The 27,005-nt window shown below is 44.1% G+C and overlaps 1 protein-coding gene across 5 annotated transcripts in view; it reads right to left on the bottom strand.

Moving 5' to 3' along the window:
• Hivep1 (HIVEP zinc finger 1) overlaps nt 1-20,681 on the bottom strand; it is a 133,828-nt gene extending 113,147 nt beyond the window's left edge. The window contains exons 1-3 of one of the 5 annotated variants that reach the window (XM_013359660.4): nt 16,786-16,978; nt 14,279-14,389; nt 13,884-14,026 (exon numbers count right to left, since the gene is read on the bottom strand). In XM_013359660.4, the coding sequence (XP_013215114.2) occupies nt 13,884-13,923 (40 nt within the window). In that variant the 5' untranslated portion in view covers nt 13,924-14,026; nt 14,279-14,389; nt 16,786-16,978. Of the gene's footprint in view, nt 1-13,883; nt 14,027-14,278; nt 14,390-16,785; nt 16,979-17,045; nt 17,205-17,571; nt 17,723-20,566 lie in introns of those variants that run through there. The other 4 variants (XM_040282139.2, XM_078020546.1, XM_078020547.1 and 1 more) reach the window with 4 other exon arrangements.
• Nucleotides 20,682-27,005: the final 6,324 nt, after the last annotated feature.

The raw sequence follows: 27,005 nt of genomic DNA, 5'->3' as shown, positions 1-27,005 counted from the left end.
GCGTGCCGACCGGGAAGGGACCTCCAAGAAGAGAGACAGCACAGTGCACTTGAGTAACGCCACCAAGCATCCCAGTGACCAGAGACTCGGTGCCTGTGTGACAACACTAGAACTGGCTCTCACCACCCGTGCGTCCCTTGATAACAGAGCACGTGGGCACATACAAAGAAGATGCAAAAGCCAGAATGGACCTCAGAACTGCTTGTAATCTGGAAGTGTCCCCAGCCCACAGCCACGCAGTGGAGAGCAAAGGCTGTACTCACTCTCACCCTATGAGCAACTGGCCACAGAACACAAAGCCCTACAGGATGACCCGTCAGAAACGAGGCTTTAAAATTAAAAACAAGGGAGAGAAATGAACTACAGTAGATGGGGTAGAGAGAGAAGATGGGAGGGGAGGGGAGGGGAGGGGGGATAGTAGAGGATAGGAAAGGCAGCAGAACACAGACACTAGTATGGCAGTATGTAAAAACGTGGATGTGTAACCGATGTGATGCTGCAATCTGTATACAGGGTAAAAATGAGGAGTTCATAACCCACTTGAATCAAATGTATGAAATATGATTTTATTATGTTTTGAACAACTAATAATAAAAAAAATTAAAAACAAAACAACAACAGCAACAACAACAAAAAAAAAACTGAAGGAGACTAACTTGAGCAGACACCATACAAGATGAGAGAAACAGCCTTCCCAAATTTGGTCCAGACAATTTACAAAACAACAAATGTAACAACTCACCAGGGAATAAGAATTTTCCAGAAACTGCTACAATCCACTCTCTAAAATGTAGAACATTTAACAAAAACTGTGGAGACAGTGAAGAGAAACAAGAAAGTATGACTCATACTCAGGGGCAAAAGCAGACAACCGAAATTGTCTCTAGGTTACATCTTAATATGTTAAAACTTCAAAGTAGCTATAATATGAGTATGCATGTTTACAAAATGAGAACATGCTTCAAACTCATTAATAACAATATCAAAAAAGACAGAAATCATAAAAATGAAAATCAATGGAAATGGAAATTCTAGATATAAAAAATACAATAAATGAAAGAAAAAATCTAGTAGAGGAGCTTAACATCAAATTTAAGCTGATGTAAGAATCAGCCCACATGAGGATAGCTCCATGGAAATTTTCCAATATGAGGAACAGAAAGAAAAAATAAACATGAGCAGCCTCAGAGACCAACGAGACACCCAACACACCCAGAGTCAGACCTCTGTGGCCATGAAGTCAACCAATGAAGCATAGCCAAGATGTTCTTTTCAAAAGCAGCATCTATACTGAACCCACATAGACTTCTGTTATTGTCATTATTCCCTAAATAATACAGTGTGACAATTATTTTCTCAGTGTTTGCACTATTCTAAATAAGAGACCACTTAAAGTATGCAGGGGAATATGCAAAGGTGTGTAATTTCATATAAGGGCCTTGAGCATCTGTAGATTTTGGTAGCTGAGGGGAGGGTCCTGAAAACAAGGACCCTTTGATACCTATATATGAGATGGGTGGGAACAAGTGGAGGAAAAGAACATTTAAAGAAATAATGGCCTCAAATACCCAAGTTTGGTAAAAATAAAAACAATACTCTGGATATCCATAAAGTTCAACCGAATTCCAACTAGGATAGGCACAATGAGACCCACATCTAAATATATTACACTCAAACTGCAGAAAGACAAAGAAAAAACAAACCTAAAAGCACCATCAAAATATATGCATCTCACACACGAGGGCGGGGAAACAATAAACAGCTAACCTCTCATCAGAAACTACAGGCGCCAGAGGACAGTGGAACGTTCAGGGTGCAGGCAGAAACCACCACCACCTATGAACCCAGAATTCTTCCAAACTGAAGGAGAAAGAAAGACTTTCCACGAATTTTTAAAATGTTTGCCCTGAAGATCTGCCTTACAAGAAATGCTATAAGAAATCCTTTAAGTTGAACCAAGTAACACAAGATCACAACAAATTCACAGAAAGAAGTAAAGAGTGCCCCAAATGATCAACATGTAGGTAGTTCAGACTTGAATCAATATGCCAGTAGTTAGTAAAACTCTAATAACATTTTTTCTCATACCATTTCTCAATTTTTTAAAAACATCAGATCGTATAAGCAGTGACTTAATACTACACAGGTAGATTTAAGCACATAGGAACCAAACATGGCATGACAGAAGGGGAAGAAAAGGAGTTCTGGAGCCAGTTCCTCCATCTTGCCCAAGCTCCATCAGCGCCATTCTCACAGACAGTGGTCCATTCTGATGCATGTCTCAATTTCCAGAGCAATCACTAAGAAGACTAATCAAAAGTACAGCAGGAAAAAAGAAAAAAGAAAGAAAAATCAAAAGTTCACAAAAATACCAAACATAAAAAAGGCAATGCAGGTGGAACAGATGAACAAAAATCTGAAGAGAATAAAAAAGAAATAACCAAATAGAAGAAACCAAGAGCAATTACATGAATATGGCAGAACGGAGCCACCCCAGGTGTGACAATCCCAACAGCAAGGTGTCCACAGAGGCAAGACTTGGCCCTTGGGAGCAAAAAGTTCAAAGTAAGAGGACAGGAAAAAACAGGTCAAACAATAACCCTCCACCAGCCAGAATCTCTGTATAATAATAGGTAGAATGATGTCGTCCACCAAGTGACCCAACTGAGTTCTGAAAACTGCCCATCTCACTGCACTTTGAAGGGACTGCAGATGTTCACCCACTGCTGAGTGGACAGATGAGATGTGGTATATCTGCCTAAAAGAATGTTACTTAGTAATAAAAAGTAACAAAAGTCCTAACCCATCCTAAAATGTAGATGGCTGCAACATACTATTCTAAATGAAAGAAGCTAAATGTAAAACCTGCACACCATGAGATGTGACTTACTCAAAGTCCAGAAATGGCAAAAAGCAGAGCAGCAGTCGCCTGGAGCAGGCCATGTGGACTGATCACAAACCCACCCGCCCAGGGAACTCCGGGGAGGAGACACGGCCCACGTCCCATGCTGGTGCACCTGCCCAACTCCGTTCATTCACTAAGCATCACTAAAGGGCACACTTGCACGGGGTGGGGGGGCGGGGCTACTGGCATTGCTCCAAGTCCTTATGTCTTAATAAAGCATTCCCCTTAGAATGACTGAGGCAGCAAACTGAGAAAAGGTTATCTTTCCATGAAAGAGCGTACATCAAGGACAAACTGACTAGTTCCTCCAAGAGGCCTCGTCCTTCCACTGTGGACCCACCGCCAGGGGAACTTCTCCCTGGACACAGGCAACGATGACTTTGTCCTGCTGAGCAATCGGTAGACTCACCCCTACTAAAACAGCAGCTGTAGGACCCCTATATTTCACTCCTCTACAGAAAGATGTGATGTTCTTATTTATTTCCAAATATAAAGGGGGTTATAAGTTAAATCAAGTCTCTATTTCGAAGGGTAAGTATTTTAGGCTCTGTGAGCCACAGGCAACTACTTGACCCTTGATGCTGATGCATGAAAATAGCCATGACAGTAAGTCAACAATTGGACACGGGTATATTCCAGTAAACCCACTTAGGAAAACAGGTGGAGACTGGATTTGGCCCAGTGGGCTGCAGTTTGCTGACCCTGCCCTAGAATAACAGCTTTTTAAAACTGAACAGTAAATTACAGGTCAACACTCACCCCCACCACCCAAGTCTTGTTCACAAAGAAGCAGCTCAATTAAAGTTATGACATATTGTGCTTGTGCTGGCTTTGTCATATGCACGATGATTTTATGAACTAGGAAAATAAAAAAAAAAAGATCACTCTTTTAACTGCCATCCTTCCTTGAATATCAGCAAACACCGTGCCCCGTGTCAAGGCTGCTTGTTAATTTTAAAGCATGCTATAGACCGTGCACAGACTCCTATATGTTTTAAGTACTTAGCACCTACTTAGGAGTATTAAAACACATCACTTGGTAATCTTATCATTTCCATAAACAATCTAAGAAGTTATCCACATATCAAATCTAAGAGGTTTTCTTTCCTCTTTTGGTCCTTTTTTTTTTTTTTTAAAGATCAAGGTCACTGAGAAACTCCCTCTAACCAAGCAAACTGGACCAACAATCAGCAACCCCTTCTACAACTCCAACTCTCCCATTCTCTCTTCTACCTAAGTCTCAAAACAACTTATTTTCCCTGCCAATCTCTCCTTTTTTCAAACCCATGTCTAAACTCTTCCTCATTCAGGTTTTCATTGAGAAAAAACTGGCCCCTCCAAGAAGTATTTTTCCCTGTCGGTTTATCCCACTGACACTGCTTTCTTTCCATTTGCCTTTGGGAATTGTGTGCTGTGTGTACCACGTCAGTCTGAAGTCATCTTCGTTGGGTCACACTACTCTTGGATCTTCTTCCTGTGCTTGGAGACATACTACATTAAAAAGGCAGGTATTCGGTTTCTCAGCATAGTCTACCATCAGTGTTACTGTTCCTAGAATTAAAATGGAATTCCTCCCATCTGACCCCCTAAAAGTAGTTCTTCTTCTGCCCTTCATCTGTACCTGCAAAGTGGAAGAGTCCACGAACATCAAAAACAGTAGGCTTTTTCTGCATTCTACTGTACACAATACAAGGACAAATTATAGGATGTTGTATTCTATACCCTGCTTCAAGTGTTAAATGTTGGGGCTGGGGTTGTGGCTCAGCGGTGGCATGCTCGCCTAGCACATGCCAGGGCCTGGGTTAGATCCTCAGCACCACATAAAAATAAATAAAGGGAGTGTCCAACTACAACTAAAAAATAAATGTTTTTAAAACTGTTAACGTTTTCACATTGGTTTCCCCAGAAATACTAACACTTCATGTCAGAAATTTCAACCATTAAGCCAAGACTCTCACTTAAGTATTGCCGTTCTTCATTTTAAGTAAGACACTTCTACTTTCCACCACATATAACTCAAGCAGATCATGCAAGCAAGGGTATTTAATGGTCTTTTATCTTTTAAAGAGCGTGGAAATTCCCATTTGGGACAGCAAATCCAACTTGGAGTAATGTATACAAACACAACTCTGAAAGGGACTTTCAACAACCAAAGACTTAAAAGAGAAAAAAAAAAATCATTCTAACTCCGACCCCCTGAGTCACCTCAGCTCTATGAGGTATGCTTAATAAAGCTTTATTTGATAACTAAAGAGCATTTAGAAGCCCTCACTGATCAGGAACCAGCTGCTACTGTCAACGTGGCAGGGAAAGCATAAGGTCAGAGCAGAGGCACTGGAGACAGGGACACCAGCTGTGCACCCTGGGCTGAGAGCAGTCTCTGTGCTTCACTCCCCCATTTTAAAGCAGCACCTATCTCCTGTGCTTGTAATGATGAAGTGAGCCAGCACCTAAAAGACTCTGACTGGATACTAGTACACAGACTGGCGGGAAGAAGCTCTTTTCAACATCACACAAAAACTACACAGAGCAGCCTTCCCCTTAGCTACAGCAAACCATAACTACGAGAAGCAACAGGATGTTTAAAAGCTGGAGACAGGCACAGTGGCATGCTCCTGCAGCCGAGCTACTTCTACTTGGGAGGCCAACCAGAAGGATCACTTGAGCCCAAGGGTTCAAGGACAGCCTGGGCAACAGTGAGACATTAAGCATCTCAGCTAACAGCTGAAATTTCAAACTCTGCCTTAAAGAAAAGAAAAATAAAACCGGAAGGAAGACCCCACAAACTTCATCTTAACAAGAAACAAATGATCTGCTCCAAGTCAACTCACTTAAATTCCTCTCTAGAGAAATTCATTCCTCATCTGTAGTGAGGAGGTTAACTACGAGGTCCCCAAGGTCCCCATTCCCAGAGAGGCACCACCTGTCCACTAAGCACAGGCAGCCGCCCTCCAGATCCCGGTGTGTCAGCTCACCTCCTTTCCCTTCTTAGCCATTTTCAGACTGTCACACACTGTCCTGACTGTATGTCTGACCTACTTTTATTTGGATACTATAACTGTGAAGCACTTATCTTTCTTCGTCACTGGCAAATCTGAAAGAATTGGAAGATAAGCACATGCAAGCACTCTTCAAAACCATCAGTATGTCTGGCTGAATGCATACTCTAATCATCCGGACTCACAGAAACACCTAAGCCCCAGAAAAACCAGAGTGACTCTTGAAGACTACCACAGTTCCACCGCATACTTAGGGACGTCTAAGTTAATTACACAGTAATTTTAGTTAAAGAGTTGCCAATATTTTGTGATCACTTTGTATTTTTTTTTGAAGACTTCTGCACAATAGCACAGTCTTAGAATACTGTCTAAAGCAAAATTCATAGGAGAAAATTTCAAAGAAACGTCTCAAAACTTTTCATCTTAAAGTCGTAGAAAAAAAAAATGGAGAAAGTCAAAAGTGATACAATCATGAAAGATCAGCCTAAAGCCTACTGGTCAAAAAGACCTTCTTTCTGAAAAAATGGCTTTAACATTGAGAAAAAAGAACCCTATTTGATTTGAAAGTTTTAGTGCTTAGTGAACAATGACTAACAGTAATCTGTGGCATCTTTTGTAATTTGCATATTAATAATATGCAAAATTTATATTTAATTAATATGCAGAATACTGCAAAAATGTTTTAAAGAAATTAAATATGTGAATGAAAAATAAAGACTTAATTTATTCATAAAATATCTTTGTATATAACAGGAGAACCAACATTAGTCCAGACTTGTTCAAATTACTGCATTCTAAATGTGGAGCTTAAAAATGTTTGTATATGATAGGAGAATTTTATGCACATTATGTATTTTTCTATTCTCCAATAAGATAAAATTATACCTCATCAGAACATATTTTGTACAAAGATGTTCTAAAATGAAATCATTACTCTGGTTAATCATATTATTACATTTTATATTTGCTTTCAAAAAAGCATTTGGCTAATGTTAATAAGCATTCTAATAGCATCAAATAAGTTCTCAACATGAGATGAAAAATAATTATCTACAGAAAGGTTTTGCTATGTTAAATCTAGTCTCAAATTGTATCCTAGTCCGACTACTCCACGTCAGCTATTCACATGACAGCTCCTAATACCATCAGTGGCTTTTTCACCTACATCAGCAAAGAATAGTTTTTAAATTTTTATTTCTTTCCTTTCTCTCCACAGTTATACACAGAATTTCTTGTCATTTTTAAATAAGCTATGAGGTTGTTTTCCTACAAGATTTCTGATTGTCAGCACCGAACTGCCAACCTAATATTCAAATGTGAAGAACATGTGAACAGCTAGAATTCCACATAGAAATCATTAATATTAAAACTATTCTACTCATAAACTCAACAGGATATTCCCTACATTAACAAGTGAACATAAGAGATGGTGTACGTGGTAGATTTCATAAAACCACTAAAGTAGGCCCACAGATTGGCTGCAAATGAAAACATTCACCTTAGATTAATCTTGAAAACCAGCCTGAGTTTCTCCTGTCTCACAGGGCAGAGCAGGGACACAGAGATGGGACCCATCTCAGCAGCTAAAGAGAGCCCTTCACTTCAATCCCGTTGGATCTGTGATGTCAGATATCTTCCAATCATTCAATATAACAAAAGCACTCATAATCCGCCGCGTCCTGCAGCCAGATGGAAACAAACACTCCATTTCACTCCGCCACAAACAGGGCAAAGTCTGAAGGAGCTTCAGTGGGAAATAAAGGAGGTGGCACACTTACTAAGAATTTTCCTTCCAAAATTACTTTCTGCACTGACCTCCCTATTCCAGATCCCAAGCCTGGAAGAGTCAGGATAAGAAGGTGCACGTCAGTGATCGAGCTGAGCAGATACGCCTCCTCTGTTGGCATAAACTGCAGTAAAAGGTTTGACACGGGGAGCCCGTTTCCTCTAGGAAGCACGCATCCCGAGTTTCACATCAACTAGGTTTTTAGGAAGAACAGCTGTCTGTACTGAGTGTCTCCCTGGTCAGCTCTTTTGAGGATGAATGCAGCTGCCATGCTCTCTCCTCTTCAACTCTCCCATCACTCTACAGACGAGGAAACCGACACTCCAGCTTCTCCAAGGCCACAGCTAGCTAACCACACCACAAGGCCAAACTGGACCCTCATTCTAATCAGATGCACCAAAGGGATAAACTCTAGGAATCCTACGGTAAAACTTAATGTTCATCGTGAAGTTGGTAACAACTTCTTGGTTTATCTGCAATCAAAATTCTGTTTTATCACAAGTTTTTTTTTAAACCATAGACTTTTTATTAAACATCAGAAGCATTTCCTACTCAAGGTTTAAAAACATAAACAAATTTCATGAGTACAAATCATCTTGCTAAAAGCTAACACATCTAAATATTCCCCTGATGAGCACAGATGACCAAAATAGTCTCTTCTGGCATATTTATAGTCCAGCTAAGATCACAGATCTGTGAGGAATCATTAAAATACAATATCACAAGTACAGAAAGGCACATGTGGCCCAGACACTGTCTGTCTATGGAGGCAGGGGCAATTGGGACAAAGAGAGAAGAGAAGCAGGAGGATTCAAAATGAGGAGAGGTCTTCAGCAAACACATCTCCTACCCAGAGTAAGAAAACAGTGGAAACGGCCAGGAGTAAGGGGCTCCTTCCAGAAGCCACAGAAATGCTGGATCCGCACACTGAGCTCCGGGAACGGCAAATGACCAGTCATCAGGGCAAGCTTCGCAGTCTCCCTGGCCAACTCCAGACACTGCACCCCATCTCATAAGGTGGGCACCTCTCCGAGCCCCTGTGTGATGGTGGCCATGACCTGATCACCCCAAGTGCTCCTCTCAGGGCTGGCTCTCAGAGGAAAAGTTACCATGTTGGGCAGCGTATTCAGAGACAAATATATTCAACCAATGAAAACCAAAAAACAGCCACATCAAATTCTCAAAATTTGTTCTACAAAAGGTTTAATATTTGTATTTTCCACATGGACTCCCAAGTAGATGAGGCTTTAAAACCTTATATCCCAAAACAAAATAGGTAATACCTCTTTTCTATTTTCTAAAACTTTGAAAGATAGTCACAATAATGATGAGCAGAGCACAAAAAGAGCTCTTGGCCCAGAGGACAGGCAGAGAACCCTCTGCAAGTCACCAGTGCCTTCAAGGCACATGAACCCAGAGTCCAAGCAAAAACCTGGAAGGCAGTGGGGACAAGTGCCACCCCAGGAGGGGCAATGGGCAAGGAAGGATTGCAGGCCCGTGGGCTGGTTCTACGGTCAGCTCCCCGAAACCACGTGGGAGCTGGGGCCCTGGAGTGTGCCAGGCCTTCCCGGGGAACACAGGCCAGCACTAAGCCTTTCTTCTGAACAGAAAGTGCCTCTCTCCCGGTCTTCCAAAGTTCTTCAACTTCACCAAGGATAAAACCCATCCTGGGTTTCACCACTGACCTGTCCTTGGTGAAGTCGCGCTGCACAGTAGGAATGGTGGCAGAGAGGACGTTTCCTCCTGGACACAGGGAGGAGATGAATCCACAGCGCCCCAGGCCTACGAAGTGGCAGACAACCCATCGGGCCTAACAGCCTCAGCTATGCCCCCAATTTACTTCCTGCCCTGAACATACCAATTCTTCTCAAACTCTCCTACCAAAGAACCCCAAAGAGCATATGTGTAAACCCCACATCCTGAGGGCAACATGCCCTGTACATGCCTGATCTTAAAATCCATGCCAACTTCACCCTCATCCATGAATGATCTCAGGGTCCAATTTTTTATTCTTGCCTGATACTTCAATACACGTATATGTGTGTGCACACACACGTAAACAGTTTCCACTAGTAAAATCCCCATTCCAGAAAAACACTGTTATCTTGTGGCTTTGCACATCCACAGGGATACACCTAGCCCAGCTGCAGAACCGAGAATAAATCAGTGAAAGCTTGTACCCGAGAGTTAAAACTGCCATGGAAACATAACATATCCCTAAGATTTTTCTAAGGCATCGGGTTTTTAATATTGACTTAATTGCCATGCAAAGACAAATACTCCACAGATTATGGTCCAAGGAGGCCACTGAGGAGGCCACGGGTTCCACAAACACCGACGCAGAGGCGGCAGCCCTGGGGGCAAGCTGGGCTGTGGCTCCGGGTCTGGATTTCTGATTTATTCTCCCCCCATTTCACACTTAACTGTAGGAGTGCTGACTGCTGTGAGCCAGCAGGAGATCTCAGGTAAGGCTCACCTGACTTGCCCAACTGTCAGTGAGGCACAAGGGATGCGTCAGAAAGTGCATGTCAGCAGCTCAGGCTTCCCCACCCCACGCCCACCCACTCTTCCCAGGGACAGAGTTTGGCAGAGATTTTAAGGAGTCCCAGCTCAGCACTTTCTCCTTCATCTCCTGCGGCCTTTCCCAGCAATAACCAAGCTTCACTCTCATCGAGCCCCACGGAGTGAGCTAGAGGCTCAGAGACCTCCTCTTCCAGGAAGTCTGCCCCACTGCCCGGTCAGAGCAGCATCCTCTCCGGGATGCACCAACCTGCCTTCAGTTCGCCTCTTTGGGCTTCTTCTTCACCTTTCTTTGGTGGTTGAGGATTCATAACTGCCTTTGTAGATTCTTGATGATGGGCTAGAATTTAATGTACTTCAAAACCTCCTTGAAAACTCTAAAACTACTGTATTTTCAAAAAGATGCAAGTTTTCCAGTCAAACATAACCTACATTTGAATATTACAGAGAATAGAGTTTAAATGTTTATAACCCAAAGAGTAATGCCTTCAGATTAACCAGGGACAGAGGCTCCTGGACCACAACAGGGTCATGCCCCATTGATCCTACCCTAAATTAAAAATATCAAAAGCTAAAAGTGCACCCACTACACCTCGCCCCAGCGAGCAACACCGCCCACAGGGGGGCACCGGCTGTTTCCCCTGGTGACCCGGCACTTCCACAGGATTAGACTGCCCATCACTGGCCTGGGGGAACATCCAGGCCCAAAGTATGACTTTACTGAATTTTCCTTTTCTTCTTTTGTTCTGAAAAGGAGTCTCACTAAATTCTCAGGCTGGCCTTAAACTCCTGGCCTCAAGTGATCCTCCTGCCTCAGCCTCACAAGTACCTGCTGGGAGTACACGCCCACACACGCCACAGCCCTGGCACATCACTGTCACACCCCTGTGAAGCTGAGAAATCCTGAGCTGAGCCACGGTAAGTCTCAGACTAACTGTTAATTTGGCCAGCCAACAGCTCAGCTCCCACGTGCTGGCCAGGGCAGCGGCAGCCAGCCCACAGGCTGCCTGGGGCAAACTGAAACAGGGCGCCCTCTCTGGACAGAAACCGAAAAAGCAGGGCTCAGGGCTCCAAATGCCATCTCAGCAGGCACCCTGAGTCCAGAAAAGAGGAAGTCACTACCAAAGTTATTTCAGTTTCCATGTGAGGAAGACAAGCAAATACACATTGTTTTCAACATTTTCCATATGACTCTAAAATCAGGCTTTGAAATACCATACTCAGTATTCTCCATCGAAGTCCCACCTCATTAAACACTGTTCTAATTCTCAATTTGAAGTTGGTTCTAGAACATTTTTAGGCAGAAAACAGACACTGTTCCCAGACTCACGGAGGCCAATAAACTGACTACATTTCCAAACAATACCTCATGCTGACTCATTGACTTATTGCTCCAAGGAATATTTTCAATGAATTTATTTGATTTTTAAATTATTTCTTACCTTGCACATATGGCCTCCAAGAATTTTTTTGTCACATGCTACGGTCAACTAGAAAACACATTTCAGGACAGGGTACCATAAGAGGAAAATGGAGCTGAAAAGTCCCCATCACCTCGCAGTGTCACAGCACGAACCTCACTCAGGGGTCTGTGACATTGGCCTGAACCAGCCTACTGCACGGCCGGCCTGCTGTGTAAGTAAGAGCACAACCACGGTCCGTGCGTGAGACTTGATGATAAACACCTGTTACTGTCTCATGTATTGATTATCCTTTAAATCATTTATTTTAGAGGTTTTTTCTCTACATATTAAAAAAAAAAAAATTAACTGTGAAATAGTGTTGGGCAGGTGCTTCCAGCGGTTCCTGGAGGAAGCACCGTTCCCACAGGAGGGGACCGCTCTTGGCCCTCCAGGCCCTCCATGGAGTGAAGGAGAAAGGGGAAGACGGAGGCCAGTGACTGTCACCTGTGCTGCCTAAGCTGCTGCATGTCTTTAGCTTTTAACAAAAAAAAAAAATTAAAGTAAAAAATTAATAATAGAAAAAGGCTTCCACAATAAGAAAATGAAGAAAAGTGTTATTACAAGAGTCAAAATGTTAAAAACTTCTTAAAGACTTTGTAGAGTAAAAAAGAAACAGTAAGCTAGGCTTCCAGTAAGAGGAAGTCCCTGTCCAAGTCATCTCAGACTCGTAAGTGAGGAAGACGAGCAGATGCACATTCATCTTTCAACATTCTCCGTAGGACTCTAAAATTGGACTTCAAAAGACCATACTTAATATTCTCCATCTAAAGCCCCACTTCATTAAACACTGGCACTTGTAATTCTCATTTGAAATTGCTTCTAGAACTTTTTTAGGGAGGAAACAAATACTGTTCCTAGGCTCAAGAAGGCCAAGAAACTATGTTCCCAAATAAAACTCACAGTGAGGCATTATTGAATTAATATCTAAATAAAGATATTATTGAATAAAGAACTTTTTTAGTGCAACCTACATGCCTGATGTGCATAAAGGCCACCGGGTCCTCCAGTCACATCCAGGTCTGCACATTCACTCTCCACTCACGCCGACTACCCCCAGAGCAACTTCCAGCTCTGCACACTCCACTCCTGCAAAGTGTTCTAAGAAGGTAGACAACTTTTTACCTCTGACTATATTTTTATCCACCCTTTCTACCTTTAGATACACAAGTACTTACCATTGGGTTTCAATTGCCTACAGCATTCACAAAGTAACACACTACACATTTGTAGTCTTCTTCGAGCAACAGGCTATACCTTATAGCCTGGGCACACAGTAGGCTAGATCATCTAACTTCAAGTAAGTACTCTCTCTGATATCTGCACAACAATGAAATCACCTAATGACATGTTTCTCAGAATGTAGCCCTATCAAGTGATAGATACATGACTATATTTCACTAGAAATTTTATTCTGTTTGAGATTATTTGCTTTAATAATTCTTTGCTTTAGTAGATAAGTGCAATATTATTTGCTAATGTTAAATGTAAAAGATAACAGCTATTTCTAGTTGATAAAACAAATTGAAATACAAATTTTTTAAAATAATCAGATCAAACATACTTATTTTCCTACTAATGTATCTCTTTATATTTAAAACACTCATTTTTCTGTCTTTGTATGAAATGTATTTATTTATTTATTGGGGGTGGGGGTCTGGTATTGTGGACTCAGCCCAAGCCCTCAAAAGCAGGCTGAGCACAGGCTCTGCCATTGAGCTACACCCCAGCTCTATACACATATTTTTTGACTCAGTGCTTCCTTGTGGAAAATTAAGTCAATTTGTTTTGAGCTTCATGAATGATGGCCAGGGTAAATGTCAACTATAACTCTCTTCACTTCTTATCTGGTTAACCTCACTTATGGAGCAGAACAGAAATAAATCCCTAAGGATGCATGGGGAAGGAATGAAAATAAAAACATAAAATTCATGGTGATCCAGCTGGCAAAGAGTATCAACCACTCACTCCCAGCTCCTCAATCCCAACATGATTCCTCTTAAGAAACTCAGCCTTCAATCCCTGCAGATGGCTACAAACTGCAATTTCCTCAAATTATATTAATTCATTCAACAGATATTAAGTATCTCCTGAGGACAAAGGAACGCTGTAAACCAGGGTCAGCATTTAACAACCTGACATTCCCCGGTACCAAAGACATGCTCTTTCCAAGGCTTAGTATAAGTCTTTCTTCTACTAATGCAGAGTCTTACCTCTTAGATTTCTAGGATGAATCTGTTTCGTTCGAGGCATCTTTTTGGATTCAGGAGCTCCTTCTTCTTCTTAGAAACTGTAGGAAGAGCAGGTCACAAAAAGGTGGCTCCATAAACTCAATGTACATCAATTAATCCACGTGCTAAAAAAAGAAAAACAGATAAAACAAGCAGCAAATGTTATTACCTTCAAAGTAAAAGATAACTTAATAGTTCCTGCTTAGCACAACATTAACCTAACTCCAGAAAAAGTAGCCAAACCAGGCACCACTACAAAACGTTACCCACTAACTTTTAATTAAGCCTAGGTCAGGTCATTCTGCCCGTATCTGGGTCTTATTAACTATGAAGGAAAAAAAAAATAAGAATGTAGGGAGAAAAAAAAATCTCTGTACCTTTATCAGATAAGAGTGAAGAAATTCACTTTGTTTTAAAGTAGCATCATCAGGTACAACTGCAGGATAGCATCAGGCTACGGAGGTTATGCTGAGTGCAGTCCACCTGCCCTATTGGACAGCAAGCACCACATCATGGCCATTCTGGTTTTGAGTTAATTGAGTGAGCCTAAGTTACTATTATGGCTATTCCCCAGTATCAGTCTCCCATTCTAGGATCCTGAGAGGATGACACTTTCTGCCTCTCAGTGTTACTCTGGAACCTCTGACCAATCTAGCCAATGACCTCTTAAATGGAAGAGAGATCTTTTTTACTTCTAGACTGAAGCCTTTAGTTAGCAAAGCAAGATCCTCCACAGCATTCAGCCCCTCTGAAAATACACTGCTCTGGAGAATGAATCCAACAAAAGAGTTGAGGTCCCACTAACTCAAATGATCATAAAGCACAAACAAGAAAATCCCTTGTTATTTGAAGTCACTGAGGGGTTCTGGAGTTACTTGTTACTGCAGCATAACCTGGTCTGACCTGATTTATACATATTTAAAAAGTGATCTGCATCACAGAATGCCTAGATGGTAACTATCTAAAACCTAACCACCTATGTTTCTAAATCAGCCACCTCAGTCTCCTCCTCCATAAGACTCTTTCTCAAGGATCCAGCGCAAAAATTTTAGTTTTAACTTCCTGCAATAAAAATGATAAGCAAAACCTTTTATGTTGGCCCTAAACATGAAGCAATGTTTACTCACTAAGCAAACAGGCAAGAATGGAACAGGAATGCTTTGTTCAAAACTGAGGTCCCATCTGTTGCTGTATAAGAAGCAAACAAAACCTACAGAGTACCTACCAATTGCTTATTTTCTACACATTACCTAATTTAATCCTAACAATAAGTGAAAAGGTAGCTATTATCATTTATCCATTTTATAGAGAAGAAAACCAAGTTTTGGAGAGGTTAAGTAACCTAAGATCAGCAACTAAGTAATGTGGCATCATATGACCCAGTTATTCTCAGTGTCTACTTCCTCAGTGGAGATAATAGGAAATAACAGCTACTGGCAGAGGTTGCCCACTCCCCTAAGAGGATGCATGGCACAGCAAGTCATGACTACATATTCTGATGTCAAACCAGCTTGGGTTCAAGGCCAGGCTTTACCCCTTTGTGTGCCCTTGTTCGAAGTACTTAACCTCTCAAAGATCGGACTTCTGACTTCTCACGGTAAAACTAAGAAAATATTATCTGCTTCTGAAGCCTGTTAGAAGCACTAGAGCTTTGCCTGTCACACAAAAATGCTGAAATAGTAATTCTATTTAAGAAAGTCTGGATGGCAAAGAGTGTATCTAAGTATAAGGTTTTAGAATCTTATGGTTTCAGCTATGAGATAGAATAAAAAATAGGGTACAATTAAGATATATATATTTTGCTCCTGATACATCTATATGTTAGCATAGTACAAAAATACTCGTAATTTTTAACTGCATGAGGAAGAATATGAAATATGATGGCCAATACTATGTATTTCACTTAGCACTGGGCTAAATGAGCCATAAAGATATGGTTTCTCAACTCTGTGTACTAAAGAAGCACCCACTCTCTGATTCAGGAAGGATCTGATTCAGTAGAGAATTTAGATACATTAAAGCCTAATTAATTGTAGGAATGCTGAGCTCAGTTCCTTGTTAAAACTTAAAGCCTCTAAATGGTCACAATATTACGAAGTTTTTAAAGCGTGAACTCCGATGTAATCCAATCATGTGATCCCATAAATGTGAGACATGCAAATTCCCAATCTGTAAGGGCTTTCCGTTACTCTGTTCCTTGCCTACCCACTGTCCCTAGCTGTCCATCCCGTGTTTAAATCCTTGTGTTAGGGGGAGTGGATATTTGCAAGGACAGCAGCAGTGTAGCGACTAGGAGAGGTGATAAACCGTTCCTTTACCAGGAGAAAATAAATACTACATGGAGCAAAAACAGGACACGATCAAAAACCGTAAAGACAGTTGCAAGGAGAAAAAACATGAATGAATGCGGAGGGCGGAGCCTGGGAAAACCCCTCTGCAACGCTGCACTGAACAAAGCGCTTCGCATGCCAGGAGGAGGGGGGATGGAAGTGCCAGCCCAGGAAGGAACCCGGAGTGGATGCGGAGAGCAGGAGGAGGAGGACAAGAGGCGAGCACGGCAGCCCTGAGACTCCTCCTCGCCGCCAGCTCCGCCACCGCCCCCTCCCATCTTCAGCCAGCAACTCCTTCCCGAGCCCGACCCCGAGGCGAGCTCGAGCCAACCTGCGCCCCGACCTGCAGCCCCCAGCCCAACAGCTGCAGGCGCGCACTTCCAACCCGGAAAGAAACTACCCAGGTGGCCAGGAGTAAACAGGCACTTGGAGCAAAGAACGAAAGGGAAAGAAAGCCACAAAGCCAGGAGGTTGGGAAGCCGAGGCCTGGTCTCCCTCACCCCGCACCCTCTTGCAAAATGCGTCTGCGGCTGAAAGGCAGGGTCCCTCCGTACCTGCTGGGATCGCAGGACCGCAGCTCGGGCTGCTCCCGCGCGGTGAGGGCGCCCAGAAGTGGCAAGTGGCTCCCGCACGCAGCCATCCCCTCTGCAAGGTCGGCGGTTGCACAAACGCGCGCACACAACACACACATACACACACACTCACACTTACGCGCCCGCACACCCCCCGCCCGCCAGAGGGGGGGAAGTGGTCCTGCCCCCTCGCCGCCACCGCCCCCCAGCTGCAGCGCCCCAGCCGCGGAGCCCGCGCCGACCTGCAGCTAGGACGCCCGGCCGAGCCCCGGCCGCTGCAGCCGGCCCTGGCGCTGCGCTGCTGATGGCGGCAGCCGCAGCTCGGAATCTCCGCGACCCCCGCGCGGCGGCGGCGGCGGCGGCGGCGCCTGGGATCCCTCCTTCACTTGACAACCCCAAACACAAACAGAACCTCCTCCGGCTGCGGCTGCTCTCCCCGTCCCCGGCTCCGTCCCCTTCCCCGCCGCCGCCGCCGCCCGCTGCAGCCACAGTAAAGGCCGGCGACTGGCGCTCACACCACCCGGCGCTGAAATATTAAACAGGGGAGCGGGCCGGGGGGCGGGGGGGAGCGCGGGGCGCGCGGCGGGGGCCGCAGGCGCCGGGCGGGGGAGGCGGCGGCGCTCGCCGGCGCCCCGAGCCGCGGCATGATCGCGGCGACTGGGGAGGGGGCCGCCGGGGACCCGGCGGCGGGGCCGGGGGCGCGCACCACGGCGGGGCGGGCAGGCGGACGGCCGGAGCCGGGGCGCGGTGGGCGGGCTCGGGCTTTACCTCTCCCCCGGGGCAGAGTAGGGCACGTTTGGCGTCTTTGGGGACGGCGGGAGGAGCGCGGGCCGGGCGGCGCGGGGGAGGGAGGCGAAGGTCGAGGCTTTCCCGCGGGTGGGCGGGGCGGCAGGGGATCCCCGGGGGCGGAGGCGGGGAGGCCGCGGGTGGCGACGCGCGGGCGCAGGCGGGGGAGGGGGCGTCCCGAGGCGGGGGCTTCGCGGGGGGAGGGGCGGGGAACACCCGCCGGGCGGGCGCGGCCGCCTGCTCCGCCCGGGCCGGCGCTCGCTGGGAGCCCGTGCCCCGGGTCTCCCCGGTGGGGCGGACCCGGGGCCGCGCCAGCCTCGCCACCCACCGGCGGATCGCCCCGCCCGGCCGCCGCAGGGACTCAGGGGGGCCACGGAAGGCGCGGCTCGAGGGGGAGGGGCGGGGTTAGGGACGCGAGGGGCGGGAGCCCAGGGTCGCGCTTGCAAGGGGGACTCGCGCCGAGCGGGGGCGGAGGGGCGGGCCCAGCCGGTCACGCGGCCCCGGGAGGCCTGGCCGGGTCGCGCAGTTGGGGGCGGTTGGTCCGGGAAGAGGGGCGGGGACGGGCGGGGCAGTAGTTTCTCTTTACCGTCTCTTTACTTTCCAAAGCAGGATGTGGGCCGGCCCGGTGACGTCATGGGGTCTCCCAGCCCCGCCCCTCGCCCGGGCCGACTGGGGGAGGGGGAGAAACAAGGGAGGGGGGGTACCCCAAGGGGGTTTCCTCAGCAACGCGTGGAGGGAAGGGGAAAATGATTGTGAAACTTGAAACTCATTAACTTTGAAAAACAACTTAAAAAAACCAAAGGGGGGCGGGGTGTTGGTTTGGAGGGTAGAAGGGGACATATTATTAACCCTGAACTGAAACCACTTTTTGGTGGCGGATGTTCTATTAAAAGAGCCAGGAAAGCCAAGGTTATTCCAGAGGCCGCCCCAAAGCCCGCTGGTGCTTCCCAAAGCCAAAGCTGCGAGCGCAATTAACCCCTACCTGCCCGCCTGACCGCTTGGTCCTAACAGGGGAGGGCACTCAGGGGCAGAAGTGGGGTGCAGGGCTGGACAGCCCACCCAGCTCTTGGGTCGCCGCCGGGGAGCAGTGAAAGGGGAAGAGGGAGTAATTACTGTAAACCAGAGTTTGACCCCAGCTGCTAGAAAGCAGTAGAGGAAGCAAGAAGTGAAAATTATGGAAAAGAAATAAGAGGAGCAGGACCTGGGTAAGAAAAGTCGTTTTCGAGATTAGACCTAAAAACATTAGTAGTTTGGGGCTCACAAATTCCACATGTCCCCTTAAAAAGCAGGGGAAAGTGGTTTAACGGGCCACCTCAAACTGGGAAGAAAAAAAAAAAAGATGCAAAAAAAAAAAAAAGAAAAGAAGGTTCTTTTATAAAACCAAACTGTTTTCCCCTTTTAAGGGAAAAAAATGGCAAACGATCATACACCCACAAAAAACAGCTGGCCAGCTGTGCAAACTTAATTTTTTTGTTGTTGTTCCCTTGGGCTTCCATAAAGATGTCTGGGTCTTTCCTGACCCATACCCCTAAAATTCCCCAGAGAAAATCCAACCTCTAGTTCATTTGAGCTAACTAAGAAAAGCTCAAAGCCTCAGAATGGGAATGATTAAAAATGGAATACTCAGTAATGGCGAGTTAAGAGCCAAAAATAATGTTAGGCAAAGGGGAAAATATGCCTACCAGAGAGTAAATTTGGCCGACTATAGGAGCAAAGATCATCCAAGTGAAAATTTAGAATGACAGCTAGCCTATACCAACCCTACAACTTTTAATTTTCAATGTGATATAATCATCTTTTACGAAAGGAAATGCTTAGCCAATGGATTGCAGACATAAGAAGTACATCATGTAACTCCCTAGCTGGGTTTTTGGAGTCAAAAAAATAAACGTGCAATTAAATGTGAAAGTATAGCTAATAATCTAGAAGGATAAAAAAGGTCCCTTTATAATAAGTCGAGTTTGTGTCATTAGAGAAGTCAGAAATATTAACTGCATGAATAATTTACTCAATAGTTGTCGAACACAACAGAAAAATACATTACAAACACAATGTCTATTTAGGATTTAACGCTGCTAGGAATTTTCAAATAAAATATGCAGGCAATTTTGAATTACAATCTATTAATTTTGGCATTTCAATTTGTTTTCTCGAGCAGCAGACCAATATTCAACTTCTTTTTGGAAATATATACAATACGGAACTCTCCCAGTTAAGTTTTCAAATTTTCTAACTGCAATTTCTTTGCCTACAGTAATTCTGACTTCCTAGACACCAAAATGCAGGGAAATATGCTAGGTTATCCAGTAGGTTGCTTCGGCTTGTTTAGTGGCAAATTCAATATTTTGGTTCCCAAAATATATCAAATAAACTGGGAGGAGATAAATATATATATGAGATAAATGTTGAAAATCCCGGAACAATGGGGGAGTGGGTGACCATTATCTGCAAAGTGGGGGAGGCAGGCTCTCGGGGGGACCCATTGCTCTCGGGTTCCATCCCAACTGGCGTGTGAACGCTGGCGGGCTGTGGGCTTGGAGGGAGGGCAATGTCACTTCTACACGAATTTTTCTTGCTGAGTAGGTTAGGGAAAGCACAACTCCACCCCAGGGCCGCGGCCCGGGCCCCCGGTTCCCACGCGGCCGCCCAGCCCCGCCCGGCTCGGGCTCCCCCCTGGCGCGGCCCCGCGGCCCCGGCCCTCCGCCCTGCGCGCGACCAGGCAGCGCCACAGCCACCGCCACCGCCACGCGGAGATCCCGGAGGTTCCTCCCCGCCGGCCGCCGGGTCACGCTGCCCGTCCCTCCCCTCCGCCCTCCGCCCTCCGCGCGCGCTGGGCTTTCCCGTCCACCGGCCGAATCCCCTCCTCCTCTGGGCAACCCGGCGACAAAACCTTCCCTGCACGCTCTGCCAACTCTGTCCCACGCCCAGGCTCTTCCCAAGCCAGGCGCCAGACAAAAGAACCGAGAGGAAAACTTACCCGAACTGCAACGCAAAAAGTCTGATCCAAAGCTTCCTGGGTTTAACTTTTAATTTTAAAAACAACAAAAGCAGAAACCAAAAGCCTCCTAGGTTGGAAGTGGGCGTGAGAGGAAATGCTAGAGGGAGGCGCTTCGTGCTCTTGGCTGCTTTTGCCCCCCCCCCACCTCCTTTCTGGTCCCTGCCTGGGGCTTTGATGTTATCTAGCGCACCGCCTACATGGGTTTATACCTAGGCTTTGTGCAGAGAGCAATGTACAGATATTCAGCATTTTATATGCTAGTTGGGAACGAGGGTAGCAGGTGGTCACGGTAAAGGATCCCCACTTGTAACCCCTGCAATGAGAAGAGAACATTTGCAGAGGATTCCCTTGGTTACCTGGGCTAAAAGAACTATCCAGCTATCTTGGAGAGTTGGGTCTGTGGCTATTATAATAATAATTATTATTATTATTATAACAACACACGTTAGGAGGCCTCCAAAATTGGATTGGTTTCCCTCCATAAGTACAAACTTGCAATACAATGGTATTTGTTCAGTTTTCAGATCTCAGTTTTGAAAGTAAATTTTATTTGCTTCTTGAAATAGTCCTGCAGCCTGAAAGAGACAAAGACGTACCCCTGAAGAGTATAAACTATAATAACAAGGCTTACATGCATCATAGATTCCCTTATGGGCCAAAATATCCACACACCTTCCCACTCACATTATGGAGAGCTTGTAACTGTGGATTTTACATTGCTTATCTGGTCAATAGCAAAAGCTGGATATATTTTTACATTAGGTTAGCAGGCTCCAGATCATCACTAACAAAGTACTAACCAAAGATGCTTTCCTCTCTCTTTCTCTAAACAGATTAGTAATGAAGAAGTCAGGCACCTACCCCATTCATCCTTACCTGCACATCCCCTTTATGGCAACACCAGCCTTGCCCTCTGGGAGTTTACAAATTAATGGAGACTGGATAAACACCCAGAAAAATACCTGGAGGGAAAAAAGGATACAAGAAGAAGCTTATAAACAGAGCCAATTAAAGTTATACAGAGTTATTTACACGATTGCTGAGAGGTTTCTGGTTGTGTGGAGGGCAGGAATAGCAGAGAAAGTCTCATCCTGAGGGTGAGTTCTCAGTGGGTCTTTGAAGGCAATTTCAGGATTTGGCAGGGATGAGGTCAGCATTCCAGGGGAGGGAAATAGCTTGAAGGTGAGAACAAGTGAACTGTGTGTGATGGTTTTTCCACCTAGAACAGAAAGTCCAAGCAAATGTGAAAGGAGAACCACCAAAACCAGGCCACTTGAGAGTGAAAGGGAAGCTATTAATAATTATACCCAGATAGGAGCCTTACACCTGGACTGTCCCCACAAATGGGAAGGGAGATTCTCTAGTAATGAGCTATAAAGACAGAGTGGGCAGGCACCAGGCAATCCAAGAAGAGCTGATTCAGTCATCATTTGGAAGGAATTAAGACATGATACTGGAAACAGTTGGTAGTCCTTTGGAGACATCTGGACTGAGAATGGTCTTTTAAGGGAAAGTTATTGCCACTGATGGGTTTAGAATAGATGTGGAAGCTGCAGTCTTGGTTGTACGAGTAGTAGTGCTAACAGGAGTGGTGGTCGTGATCAGTTACCGACAGCTTACCGCGTGGACTTAGCCCACTCCATAAACCCATACTGCACATGAAGAAGCAGAGACTAAAATTATTTGGCCTTTTTTAAAAAAAAAAATGCTAAATAATCTGCCCAAGTCACCGAACTAGTAAATGACAGATACATGATTGGAATTCAGAGAATATCAGATGCTTAAAGCATGAGAAGTGTGTTTTGTGAAAAACAGATTACAGTCACTTTATAATATTCTACATCTGTGGAACAAAGAGGGAAAAAAAGGATTTTTTTTTAAAAGGTCGTAGTTCAAGTTTCAGGAACTTACTTGTTAGGTTATGTCATGAAAAATGGAGATGGAATAGTTCATGTTTAAGTGGGAGAAGAGAAAATGTTTTTGACTTTAATCATGTCTAGTTTCAAGGAGATTTAATTCACATTTATGCTAATGTTATTAGAGTTAATCTTACTGTTAAAGGGAGACTGGTTTCATTGAAAAGCGCCTACTTCAACAACAAAGATGATTGTTTAATGAGTACTTTTTGTGCAATACCTGTTTCATGGGGTGGGCCTGGAGGACTAGACGTGATTGACACAAGTGATACTAGGTGTTCTTAACAGAATTCCCCATAAGCAGTGTGTACAGGTGACATCCTAAGAACCTGGGGCAAACAGCGTTCTACAAAAATAATCCACCCTTGTCCATAACCTAATCATGTGGAAACAATCTGAGACCCTCTCTTGGCCATCTCAGACTGCATAACACCAGACCAGGGTGCTCGTCGATTTCCTCATGTTGTGGAGGCTGGAAGTCCAAGATGAAGTTCCTGGAAGGTTCAGTTTCTGCTGAGGTTCACCTTCCTGGTCTGCACGGGCTCACCTTCTCACGATGTCCTCCCAGGGCCTTTCCTGAATGGGGGCATAGGCATGGAAAGGGGACATGAGAGAAGGAGCTCTCTGGTGCTTCTTCCTTGAAGAAAACTAATCCTGTGGGATGAGGGCCCCAGTGTGAACCTCCTAAAGATCCTATCTCTAGATACAGTCACATTGGCACTTACACACAGGGATTTGGGCAGGGGCACAACTCAGCCCATATCTGACACCAGGAGTCTTTTCACCAGGGAGTTGTAGATTCATGCCAACCCGGGAAGGGGGTTTGTGGGATGCTTGGAAAGGACCAAAAGCACTTTGTTCTAATCTCTCTTGTTTTCAGGAAGAATCATTCCTAATTAACTCTTAAAATATTACGGTGCACTCTCCTCTTCAATACTTCTAGTGAAAGAGTTCTTAAATTATGGAACACCACCTGGGTATGCTATAAATAAAGGCATTTTATTGACTGCCAAAGGATCAGAGGGTCTCATTTTCCTGATTTTATGTAAACTAGGCATTATTTATCTAAAGTGTGGATTCCCCCTGCCTTGCCCCAAACCCTCTATCTTATCACTCTATTGATCCCTTTTTAAACATCTAACAATCTAGAATTATCTTGGTGGTTTCCATGTTTGTCATTTCTCACCCTCCAACTAGAACACGCCGGCTGTGAGTGAGGGATCTTGTTTTGTGGTGAAGATATCCAGTGCGTCTTCACCACCTAGAACAGTATTGAAATACCTGTTCAGTGAATATTGAAGTCTGAATCTTGCTCACCTTCCAGTTTGGTTCCTAAGCCTTTCATGTCGGCTTGTTTTCTTGCTTTTATATTTTTCCTTGAATATCTTTAGGAATCTTTGTTTCTGGACTCAAAATTATGCAACGCAGTTAAAAGGGATCTGCTCACGTTGTAGACCAGGGAAGCTGAAATATGGAGTAGCTGGGTGTATTGTAAAATATCACCAGCTGGCTCCTGGCCGAGTGTGACCGGAGAACTTGGTGTCCATCCTCTCCCCCTCTTCCTTTTGCAATCAAGTCCTTTTTCCCTTTACACCCTCACCCTGATTCTCAGGAGCAACCACAAACCCTTTGCTTGCTATTAATCTTCATTACTAGGTTTTATTTTTTAAAGTAGTTCTCCTGTACTAAAATTTTGATAGAGATTTTGGGGCTTAAGCATTTTGTGAGGGAGGAAGGAAGGAAGGAAGGAAAGAAATGTGTGTAATATTAAGAAAAATATGGCAGCGAGTTGTGGTGGCACACACCTATAATCCCAGTGACTTGAGAGGCTGAGGCAGGAGGATTTTGAATTCAAAGCCAGCCTCAGCAGCTTTTAGTGAGGCCATAAGAAACTTAGTAAGACCCTGTTTCTAAATAAAATATATTTTTTAAAGGGCTGAAAATGTGACTCAGTGGTTAAGCACCCCTGGGTTCAATCAATCCCCAGTAACAAAAAGAAGAAGGAGGAGGAGGAGGAGGAGGAGGAGGAGGAGGAGGAGGAAGAGGGGGAAGCGGAGGGGAGGGGGAGGGGGAGGGGAGGAGGAGGATTTTTAAAAAGTGTATAAGAAAAGCTATTTACCAAGTGATCCTTCCAAACCCAATCTACATCCCTTCCCTTTCCTTTCTGGGTTGCTATAATTGTCGAGTTAAAGAGAGTTAAAAAATCATGCAAAGTCTTGGGAATAAAGAGAGAAAATCAGTGCTCAGTGATACTCCTTCTGGCCTGGAAAGAGTATGCCCATTGGTTAGCCTCCCCCTGCCTGCCTCCCACACAAACATTCCATTTCCCCAAACCTTACCAGAACCCAAACTCACCAGCTTCTGACTTTGTAAAATATGTTGTTGGGCTCTAAGAAATTTTCTCCGGATGCCTGCTTGTTGGATCAAATTTTGCAACTGAATTGCTTCTGGCAAACATCTCTCAAGCCCTCAATTTTTCCTTTCCCTAAACTCTCTGCGGTACCTCCAATTCTGTACTATTTTGTATAATTTTCTGTACATAAAAAGTCCCATGGTTATGAATGTGTGATTTGAATTTATTGGTATCTTCTTGTCATGGTCTATCAAAATGTCTGTGGGTATCAATATGAAGGAACCCAAGAATCTACAGTCAAGTCTAACTTGGGAAAGGTTGAAGAAGGAGCAGGGAACACAGTGAACATTCTAGAAGTTAAGGGAAATGAGTGTAATATTAACTGACAACTAAGAGACATGAACAGAGAAATGGAAGACGAGTAAACTTTAGCATGGTGAAGCTCATGGGAAGCTTTGACATGTTTCAGATACTCTTTACGGTTCAACTACTTTAATTTCTGCAAGAGGAAGTGTAGCTTGATTTATGGTAGATGATTGAAAAATGGAACAAATGTTAAATAAAGCATCTAAATAAGACTCTATGCATGATGCCCATGAGCTAACCAGGTCTCTGTCTAATTTAAAGACAGTGTAGATATCATTTATAAGATTTGGGTTCTGTTTTATTTTGTTTTGTGTTCTCTCTCTCTCTCTCTCTCTCTCTCTCTCTCTCTCTCTCTCTCTCTCTCTCTCTCCTATTAATGTATTATACACACAAGGGCTGGGTAATTATAAAAAATATTGAGACAAGCAGCAAATCTTGGCACAGTCCCGGTATGTAGTGCTCAGAGCAAGAGTAACAGGACACACACATTTGTCTTGTGCTTGCTACTCATACAACTGTTGTTCCCAACTGCTGTGGAACCTTCTGGTTGCAAAATTCCATCCCTCACATAGTAACAAGAGAGTCAAAACATCCCCCCCCCCGCCCCCCACCGCCTGAGCTCTGATCACACAGGGCTTTCGTAACCATGTTCTCTCAGAAAGTTCCATAGTCCATCCCCCTGGAACAAAATAATTTCCAGAAAAGTAAATCAGATGTTGTCTAACAGTAGTTTTTTTTTTTTTCTCTCTCTCTCCTATTTTTAATCATTCTAAAAGCAAAGTTTTCTTTTACCTAAGATCTGGTTTGGGGAAGGTAAACAGTTGGTTTCTGAATTTTCTTCCAAAATATGTTCCTACTGCTTCAATAACTGTTCCTTTTAGATATTCTGAGCAACTGATGATCCTCTATCCATTTTGACACAATTAAAACAAATTCACACAATATTTTTCATTGAAATCTCTAATGGGTTTTCTTCTTAAGAAATCTCATTTCCTTATTTAAAAAATAAAAAAAAAAAAGATTTTTTCCCAAACCAATTACTATTCAAAAATTTCCATACATAAGTTAATTTTATGACAGTGGTTTATGATTCATATTCCCAAAAGGCCAGCTTTATTCTCTAATAAATCACAACAAAAAATTTTGTGTCTGCACTCACAAGTTCAAAGAAAACCAGAACAAGGTTGGGCAGTATTTGAATGAGAAATTCTGGGTTGCTGAGCTGATTTTAAATAGCATGAATTTCTTGGTACTAAAATCTCCTTTAAGCTTTTCTGATTCTTTTCTGGCAATCTAAACATGTGGCAATATTAAGAAATTGCCATTCTGTATTGACCAGTTGGGTATCAATTAAGCAAAAGGAATCATTCTTCTACGATAAACTAAAAGCCCTAGGAAAAAGGGAAAAAAAAAAACAAAACTACTATTTTTTGCCATGGTCAAAGTCCAACACAGAAATATTGCTAATCAGCAGCCTGAGCTTAATATGTTAAAGTACCAAGGGACATTTTACAGTGTCCTCATCTTTTAAATCAATGATAATAATAACTGTTTCCTAGTGATGCTTTGTGGAAGAGCATTGCAGGCTTGTTAAACAAACTACCTCTGTAAGTATCTAAGAAAACAGCTCCTGTCCTTAATCCTTCCACTAGGTGTATCTTATTTATTTTTCTTATTTATTGATTGGTACTGGGTATTGAACCCAGGGATGGTCAACCACTGAGCCACATCCAACAACCCTTTTTAAAATATTTTGTTTCGAGACAGGGTCTGGAAAAGTTGC

Source organism: Ictidomys tridecemlineatus, chromosome 8, assembly GCF_052094955.1.
Source record: "Ictidomys tridecemlineatus isolate mIctTri1 chromosome 8, mIctTri1.hap1, whole genome shotgun sequence".
Lineage (NCBI taxonomy): Eukaryota > Metazoa > Chordata > Mammalia > Rodentia > Sciuridae > Ictidomys > Ictidomys tridecemlineatus.
The sequence above is the reverse complement of the archived record's forward strand: the minus strand, read 5'-3'. Positions and strand labels throughout refer to the sequence as shown.